Source organism: Merops nubicus, unplaced genomic scaffold (genome assembly GCF_000691845.1).
Source record: "Merops nubicus isolate BGI_N331 unplaced genomic scaffold, ASM69184v1 scaffold15270, whole genome shotgun sequence".
NCBI lineage: Eukaryota > Metazoa > Chordata > Aves > Coraciiformes > Meropidae > Merops > Merops nubicus.
Genome location: NW_008581009.1, coordinates 1,320 through 11,061, shown reverse-complemented (window position 1 = coordinate 11,061; position 9,742 = coordinate 1,320). Strand labels below are relative to the sequence as shown.

General features: G+C 49.9%; 1 protein-coding gene across 1 annotated transcript in view; it reads left to right on the top strand.

Moving 5' to 3' along the window:
* The window catches only part of FRMPD1 (FERM and PDZ domain containing 1), a 23,699-nt gene extending 17,080 nt beyond the window's left edge, over positions 1-6,619 (top strand). Inside the window, exons 12-15 of the mRNA XM_008948479.1 lie at positions 585-767; positions 1,201-1,348; positions 2,009-2,812; positions 4,296-6,619. Of these exons, the coding sequence (XP_008946727.1) occupies positions 585-767; positions 1,201-1,348; positions 2,009-2,812; positions 4,296-6,619 (3,459 nt within the window). The remainder of the gene's footprint in view (positions 1-584; positions 768-1,200; positions 1,349-2,008; positions 2,813-4,295) is intronic.
* The last annotated feature ends 3,123 nt before the right edge of the window (positions 6,620-9,742 follow it).

Below are 9,742 nucleotides of genomic sequence, written 5' to 3'. Positions count from 1 at the left end.
GGTGGTTGCCGCTCCCCAGGTGCAGGAACCCTGCACTGGGTCTTGTTGAACCTCACGAGGTTCCCCTGAGCCACCTCTCCAGCCTGTCCAGGTCCCTCTGGATGGCCTCTTGTCCCTCTGGCATGTCAACTGCACCACCCAGCTCAGAATTGTCAGCAAACTTGCTGAGGGTGCACTCAATGCTACTGTCTATGTCATTGATGAAGATGCTAAACAACACTGGTCCCGGTACAGACCCTTGAGGGACATCACTTGTCACTTTTGCCCAGCTAGACGTCAAGCCATTGACCACTACTCTCTGGGTACTCTCACTTGCTAGATGGCTCAAGCATCTCTGGGACCACATGCCTTGAGGGCACATGGAAACTGGAGGACCCCATGCCAAAGAGGGTGGCTGGGAGCAGGTGGCCCAAAATCCTGTAGGTAACAATGAACTCCCTTGGCAGTTGGTTACAGCCCAGCTGTAAGGAGAGTGTGCAAAAAGAGTGTCACACAAGACCAGGTGGCTGAGGAATCCCTAACCCTAACGTATGAATGGGTTCATGCTCAGATTTTGGCTACAGATTTACCCTCTCCCCCTACAGCTACAGGACAGAGAATCGTATGTTGCATTGCTGGTGGGTGCCAAGTACGGGGTGAGCCAGATTATCAATAATAAGCTCAACATCATAACAAGTCTGGCAGAGTTTTCAAACATCAGCAAGGTGGAGCTCACAGAGGAGTCTGAGAAAGTGAGCATGGTGAAGGTCTACCTGCAGGATTTGAAGGTGAGCAGTGTTTTTGTCATCCTGGTGTGTGGCTTCATCAGGGCCAGAGAACACAGCAAGAGTCATTCACACCATCTGTTCTTTTAAAAATTTGATGCTTAGCTGATGTTTTCATCAGAACAAAAGGCTTAGAACAGACTGATAAGGGAAAGCTCAGAGGAAGAATACAAAATGGCTGAAGAAAAGTGATTCTTCCTGCTATCCTAGGTCAATGACACATACCAAAGAAACAAAATGCAAGAAAAACAATTTCTCTTATTTCTCTGTTCCTGATGCAAAACATGAGTGCTCTTTAATGGTAGTGGTGTGGGAAGGGGGAATGTCTTTTCAGTCTACAGCATGCTCATGCAGATTGTGCTGCAAGCAATATTTATCTATTCTAACATATTTTACTTTTTTTTTTCCGCCCCTCTTAACACCCCCCCCAAACAAGGTCCTGACTCTGCTACTGGAATCAAACAGTGCAAAAGATCTCATCTGCCTCATCACTGGCTATTACAGGCTGTTTGTCGATGCAAATGTCTCCATATTTACCTGGGCAGAGAAAAAAGAGCAACTGCACCGTGTCTCAGCTGAAGAAGGTTTAAAAAACCCAGCTGTTTATTTTTGCCAAATGATGGGGAGGAAGTGGGTAGATCCTCCAGCACCAGGGTTATTATTCCCTCCTTTGAATAGCATCATACTAGGACAGTAGCCCCGAGGTGTGCAATGAGATCTGCAAATTAAGACTGCCTGCCTTGGTGCAGGACACATCAAATTTCCATCAGTCCCAGAGGTGTCAAGCAGGGGCACAGCAGCAGCAACTTCAGCTTTCCCAAAAAGCAAAGGCTGACTGCCATTGCTATAACCAGTTGTCACTGAGCTCTGTGTTCTTCTACCAGCCTGGTGATCAGCCTCCCCCTCTGCTGGCATCCCTTGGCCAGAAGAGAGAAGACCTGTCTGCCATGCTGTCTAGTCCCTTGTCAGGATAACTCCAGCCTCATAAGGGTTGCAGGCTGAGGCTTTACTGGCTGCTGCTCTTCAGGTCCCTGTGCAGGCAAAGCAGGCAGGAGGGACCAAACCTCAACTGTCAGGTTATGGCCCTGCAGTTCAGGTTGCATCTTCACCTTGTTTGCTGATGAGCAAGTGAGGGCACAGCTCTCTGGGCTTTGAGTCCCTGCTATGCAGACACATTTGTAACCCTTGTCTGGTTCCCCCTTGCCACCACAAAGGAAAGGCTGACAGATGTGTTTAAATCCCAGGGTATGAATCTCGAACCTGCAGTGACTCTGAAGACTCCTGGGAGCTGGATTCCTCCTCAGAGCATGGCTTGGACACTCCTATAGCACACAGCAGTGCCCATCCTGTGTGCCACGAGGAGGAGCTGGGAGAATGCCACTCTCTGGAGAAGGACAGCACAAAGCTCCAAGGTGGAGGGAGCAAACACTGCAATGGGGTTGACAATGCAACAACAGACAGCACATCCGAGGCTTCAGATTCAGCCAACACTGAGAGCCGAGGGTTTAAGACAAGTGGCTCCAGTGACTCTATGGATGCACTGGAAGAAGATGAGTTGGAAGCTTGCTCTTCCTCCAGGCCAGACTTCTTCCACTTACACATACCAACAGTGCAGGAGATGAGCAGCTCAGACAAGAGCTTCTTCCCCATTCATGCCACAGAAGGATCCAACAGGGCAGAAACCAGAGACTACTGCTTCTTGCAGGTATCGCATGCAGAGGAGCCTGGTTGTGAAGACATCCCCTCTGAGCAGAGAGGGGAGGACGATGTGTCTGTGCTGGACACCAAGCTCTCTGAGAGAAACACCGTGGGCTATTACAGCCTGTGCTACAGCACATCCCCTGCAGGCAGTGTGGAGAGGAGCAACATGAGTCACAGCCCTCAAAGTCATCCTGGGTCTGCCCAGGAAGAGGCACCATGTGGAGCAGAGCAGACAACAGAAGCAAGCAACCTAATTTTGGAGCCGCCCCCAGGCTTTGGTGACACAAGCTCTGAGGAGGAGTTCTATGATGCTGCAGACAGGTTCAGCCCTCCAGATGCCCTGGCAGGTAAACTCTCACCTACATGCTGCAGGTCACCTTTCTTCCACCCCTTAGGCTGGAGTGTTGCCACTTTCCCCTTTCAGTCTTTCTGGAGGGGTCATCTTTCAGCTCTATAGTTTTCCCAAGATTTTTGGAGGACCTGTGAACACCTATTCTTCATAAGCCACTCTTCAGTAGAAATAGAGTGGATATGCATGCAGGAATCAGAGCTGCAACTTTGCAGGGCAGTTTGTCATCAAGCATTGGATCCCCAAAAAGTCAGTTCTCAAATGAGTTTGACATTCTGGAAAGTTCCCACGTTTCTGCAGGAATTCCACAATAATGATACATGGCACTGCCTGATCCCAAAGCCAGTATGCCACAGGAGTAAGTTCTGCGTGTCTTTCTCTGAAGGTTCAGTCTTTGGTGATGAAAAGAGGGATGAGTCCCAGAAACAGAACATGGGGAAGATGCATGTCATGCTAGTGACAGGGCACTCTATGACAGATAGTCACACTGTCAAGCAGTACCTTCAGTCTGCTGTCTTCCTTCAAGCTGAGGAGTGCTTAAACCTGTAAAACATCTTTGTTCCATGTGTCCCCAGGATCAAAACCAATTTTTGGGTCGGGAACATTACATGCCTGGGTCAATGAGTACTGTGGCTGAGCAGCTCCTTGGTAGTTGTATTTTCTCAGAATGGAGAGGGTTCTTGTTTCTGAAATAACCAGCTCTTTCAACATTAACTGGCCTTCTTAAGAATTTGTTCTGTGTAGTTAGAACAATTTTAGGTTTTGCACTCACACATGGTAACAATTTCATATTCAGGCACAAAAATATAATATCTGGACATTTTTGTCATCTACAGAGGCTGGCATTTTGTGATAATTGTTTCTATTCAATTTTAATAAATCTACAGTTGTAGGCAGCACTGTCTGTAGGTGCTGCTAATATCACTACATTTAACTTGAGAATTACAGCTGTACATGCAGTCAGATCAGGTGACTCCAGTTAAGCAGAGAGACTGTGCAGTGCCCTGCATCACTAATCATAGAATGAGAAATCATTTTGGTTGGAAAAGAGTTTTAAGATCATCAAGTCCAACTGTTAGCCCAGCACTGCCAGGTCACCACTAAACCATGTCCCTCAGCACCTCATCTCCATGGATTTTAAATCCCTCCAGGCATGGAGATTCCACCACTATCCAGGGCTTGACAACCCTATCAGGAAAAAAAATTCCCAATATCCAGCCTAAACCTCCCCTTGCACAACTTGAGGCCTTCAAGGTCTCTGTAGCCACAAGCCCAGACTCTGTATTTTTCTTGTAAAAGGTGATTCCAAGTAGGTGCTTGATCATAACGTAAGAGACTGTTTTCTTTGGCACTTGGGAGCCAAACATTTGTGTGCAATTACAGGACTGGTGTTAAGAGCTTTTTGGCCTGTTGCATAGGCTCATGGATGTTATGCTGCCAGGGTCTGTTTCCTGACTTGCATGTGTTTTTCTTGCCATTAGGCTGCAATATCATGTCCTGGGAGGGTACAGACAGCTCCTCCAGCATCCTAAAGAAACCAAGGTGTTACAGCTTGGGGGAAAACCTGATGACAAGGAAGACAGCAAAGGAGAAACACAGAAAGGAGAAGGAGCTGACATATGCCACAAGCTTGAGGAAGAGGAGATCATTCCTGAAAACTGATTACACTTCGCAGGTCACTTTCCCCTCAGCTTTGCCAGGCTCTCTGCAGAGCTGCTGCTCTTGGCCACCCTCTGCCCCGCTCCTTGCTCAGCTGCCTGCTCCACCCTCCTCAGACACCATCAAGGATACAGAGCTGGGACGTCCTGCTGCCACCCAGGCCCAGAGAGACCCTGCTAGCACAAACCCCTCCTCTGACCCAATGGAAATGGAGCCTGACACAATGGAAGCAAAATCAGTGACTGATTCAGGGTTTTCATCCATTTCAGCTCTTTGCCTGCAGGGTTACCAGCACAGGGAAGAGAGTGCAGGCATTGCCGTGCATGTGGACGGTGGCCTCCAGCCTGCACATGCTGTACATCCACCTTTCCTGTCCCTGAAGGAGGCTCTACCCCTTCCTGTGGGACAAAGCAGAGCTGCCCAGGAAAGTTTCTCCACAAAAACATATACTGGGTGGCTGAGAGAGGAGAGCTGTGTGGCTACTGGACTCTGGCTGGCCCAAGTGGAGCTGGAGGAGGTGGGTGAGGTGATGGCAGCCCAGCACAAAGCTGCTGATCTACCTCCGTTCAGGGGCCAGCAGGTGACCTGCTCTGCTAATGAACACACACTGCTGCCGTCAGCTCACAGCCCCAGCGTGGCCTGTCCCCATGAGGTGTCCCAAGACCAGGAACTGGTCCCTGCTGCTGGGAGGCACACAGGATGTGAGGAGCCTGTCCTGACTCTTTCTGAAGAGAGAAAAGCTGATTGTGACAGCTGTGCTGGAAAGAGCAGTGACAGTGCCTTGTCACAGGTGAAAAGCAGACAAGTGGTAAATGAAGCCTTACGGAAAGTGCACGATAAAAATCATGTGGGTTTTCCAGATGCAACCCAACTCTTAACAGATTCCAACAGCACTTCAGGGGTTATAACTCGTCTCTCCTGGCTCTCCTTTGGGGAAAGGACAGACCTTGCATCAGCTAGCCCATCTCAGGAAAGGGTAGATAACCCACAAAAGCTTTTGATCTCTCAGACCAGTGGGTGCCTGGGGGCTAATGCTGTCAAACGAGTGATAGAAACATCCCCAGCTAGACCACAATTTGAGGAAGTGTTCATGAGCAGCCAGGGGCTTCATGAAGGAGAGCCCAGAAAAGATGCAATAAATGTGGCTCACAGCCAGTGGTGGCATGTTCAGACTCCTCTTCCTAGAGAACAGGCTACTGAGGTGAGGAAAAACTCTCTGAACCCATCTCCAAGGCTTTCCATCTCCTCAGGCACAACTCCCTTGGGCTTACTGGGGAAAAGAGCAGGAGAGGCTTCAAAACACTCCTTCCCCTGCTTTAACCACATGAAGGATGAGCAGACCCATTCTGACCCCATCACAACCAAGTTCTTGGGTTTTTCCACTATGAAGACATCATTACCACATCTTGGCATGGACAAGTGCAGCTGTCAGCTGTCCTATATCAGCTGCTTCCATAGGCCTGATGACAGAGGGGAACATGAAACTACTGTTCCCATGTGCAGCACATTTCTGGGGCCCCTCACCACCCCACCATCCAGAAGCTGCAGTGTTCCTAGGACCTCTGTGAGCACTTACCCCATCTCCATTGCTAGGGACATGGCAGGGCAGGACATTCATGTTCAAGCCCTCAGTTACCTGAAGTACCAAGCACAGATAAGTCCTGGAGATTTCTCTTGCTTCCTAGACTACACCAGAGAGCTTCAGGAGGTTGTTGAGAAGCTCTCGGGGAACCAAGCAACCCACCTGCAGGATCAATGTGCAGAGCAGGGTGCTGAGAGCAAGGGTGCCATTGGCTTAGCCTCGCGGGACCTGCTGTCCAGTTGCCAGGAGCTCCTGAGAACAGAGCAGCCCCTTAAAGAGCTGCAGGAAGTTCTGAGAGTCACATTTGAGCACCTGGTGCAGCTGGCAGTGGCCTGCTTCCAGGTTACACACTGCCAGCTCTGCCAGCAGAGGCAGACGGAACTTGGGGCTGCACTTGTGGATGTGGTGGATACCTACCACCAGCTTGTGCAGGCTGTTCACCAGCAGCTTCGCAGGCAAGACTGCCCAGATCTGGGTGCCAAGCTCCTCACCCGCCAACACACAGCACTCACAGCTGCCATGTTCTGTCTCCTGCAGCAGTTCAGGGCACCACCATTGCTGTGATGGGCTGTTGGGTAGCACATGAGTGTACTGTGTGGGGCAGAGCCCAACCACCTTCCCATTGTCCACTACCATGCTTTTCCCCACAGGGTTTGACCCCCCCACACACAGTTCAAGAATGGTTATGCAAGAATGTGTCTATGTGTGTCAGTTTAGCTCTGCCAAGAGCCTAGGGGGTGGCTGTGGTGCAGGGAATAGCCACCCCACCCCCCAGCCTAGCTTCCTGCAATGCTGCATACACAATCTGTATGTGATGTGCAAACTTGTGGAGTACTTCACTGGCTTATGTATCCTGCCTGGGGCTTGTTCCTCAACTCCCAAAGGCCTTGCAGGTGGCTAGTGTCTGTTACTTTTGGAGAAAGATGAGCGCCTTTTGGCCTGCCTTTCCTCCTGCTCCTTTCTCTCAAAACAGATGCTGAAATAGTGTAGCATCAAACCCCACCCCATCATGACATAAAGGAATCCCAGCTGCTTTGTCCACTTTCTTTGGTTGAAGATGTGTCCGGACTTGTGGGAACCTCTCTGTGGAGAAAGTTTAGCTCCATTTAACTGCTTTTCCTTCTAAGGCCAGAAGAGAGGGTCGTCTCAGCTGAAGGAAGCAAGACCATATCGTGCTCTTCTAACATGGTTTCTCTTAACAGCCATCCAGTTGTCCATCCCCATGCTCATGCTGGAGGCATCACCACAGAGTTCTTTGATGAAGAGGGCAGAGGCAGGTTTCCCAAGTGCTGCTGTGTGCCACAGAAGCGGGGTGGGAACCACTTGCTTCTGCCAAGGGCTGCCTGCAGTGGGTGCTCAGGATGGAGGCGCCTGCACCAGGCAGTAGTGGAGCTGGGTGGGCCATGGCTGTGCTCGTGCACCCATGTCTCACCAGGCACCAAGGGCAATGTGAGAAAAAGACCATCCTGGGGCTCTGGAACATCTGAGGGAGGCTACGTCCATGTTTTGCTCATTCTTTGGTATTTCTGGAGGGAGTGCTGCAGGATGCCAGAGACCTAACCCTCCTAACCAGGGAAACACCCGCAGGAACCCAGCAAGCTTGAGCAGCCTACACCAAACCTGCTCTCACAGTGCGTGTGTACTCAGCTGGGTACCTGAGGGCAGGCAGCTTTCCTGGCCCTACAGGGACAGGGCACCCAAAGCACCCTCAGCTGCTGCCAGGTGGTTTGAGTTTGCATATGGTGCTGCCTTGCTGACACGAGGGTTAAGTTAAACTTGTGCACTGATCCCCAAGTGCAGTAACTACACATCAACAGCTGATCAGCAGGAGGATGTGCAGAGTAAGACCTGGATGAGCACAGGATGTTGAAAGAGTCCACAGGGCTGAGTGAGGCCAAGGGCACCACAAATTTACTGTGAGGAGCAGCACGTGGCATCCACCAGAAGCTGATGCTGCAAGCCTTGCTGACACCATCTTGGGGACATGGAACACCAATGGTGCAAAAACCTCTTGAGGGGAATGAGAAATGAGGACACATTAGCAAATGAGATCATGATTTACCTCAGAAGACCTTTAAGTCCTTCAACTGGTACTCATTGACTGTGAGGTGGGCTTTTTAGCAGCATTAGCTGAGGTAAAGTAGTGAGCTAGATGCACCAAAAATGCTTTCTGCTGTGGCTGACACACTGCACTGCACAGGGTGCAGTAGCACGAGTCAAATCCCAGACACCTTCCCAGGATGAACATCAGGGTTCACATGTCAGTGTGCAATAATGTACGATGCATCAGTAAATTAAGGATGCAATGGGAGTTTAAGAGTAAACATTTTATTTCAAATTTTTTAGAGTAGATGCACAGCATTAGCCATAGGCTTCAACAACTCACCCAGTCCTCAGTTACCCTGGTTTAAAGTTGTTAGGACATGGTGCACCTGGGAACAGTTTCTCCACTGGAGAATCACATCCCACCTGTTCCCCAGCTGGAACAGTCCTGTCCTTTTCCATGGAAAGGAATTCTCCTCACTCATAAACTTTGCAAGTCCAACTTCACTTTACTAATAGTTTAATCCAGATTAAATACCTGAAAGCTCTCCTGCTTGTCTCAGAACAGGTGTGGATACCAGAGTGAGAAGCACTAACGAGCATCTGCAAAGAAGCAGAACCAAGCTCCTGTCCAGTATTACTTGATACAGGGCTACATCAGCTTTTGTTTTCTGTTCAAGGGGAAAAGTCATTTCCAGCATTGCATTGCTGAGGTAGAATGTGTTGATCTTGACAAGGTCCACAGGCAGAGCTGATCACGTATGTTCATGCTGGTGCCTCTGCTTTATGGCATGTGCATCACCTGTGTTCACAGCTCCTTAATGTCACAAAATAAAGTTTTCTTGTGCATCCTTATCAGGAGGTATTTCCACTTATTTCACTGCATCTGGCAGCACATAGCCTTTTCCACAAGAAACTCCAGCCTTCAAGGCTGCGGGCCAGCTCTGGGTCTCATAGTAAGTGGATAAGACATCGAAGACTGTTGGGAACAGAGAGGAGCCATGCTGTGACACCAGTGTCAATTGCAAGCTCTGTACACACCCACTGGCTGTACACCAGGAAAAGACATTAGCAGATCCCAGAGGAGGTTGGGTTGAGGCCTGTAGTCCCCCTTGTTTAAAATTTAATGGGCAGATGTTTTGACATAGTGCATGCAGGAGAAAATGGCTCTTCTGACGATCACAGAATCACTATGGTTGGAAAGGGCCTTCAAGACTGTCGAGTCCAACCATTATCTAACTCCACTTGGCCACTTCCACACCATATCCCTGACCACCCCATCTAGATGACTTTTCAATACACCCAGGGATGGTGATTCAGCCCCTTCCCTGGGAAGCCTGTTCTGGTCCTTGATAACCCTTTCGGTGTAGACGTTTTTCCTAATGGCTAACCTAAGCCTCCCCTGGTGTCACTTCAGACCATTTCCACAGCCGCCTCCCTACAGCTGCCTTTCAGGTAGTTGTAGAGAGCGATAAGGTCACTGTGGAGGACCGAGCCATGAATGTTTGTCTCAAAGACAGCCTTGGATGGAGGGCTGGACGTGTGGAGGAGCTGTGTGAGCTGGGCACATGTCTGGGCAGGCACCACGCTGAGAGGAGCCCAGCACGTGTGTGTGAGTCAGGGGCTGGTCACGAGGACCCCCAG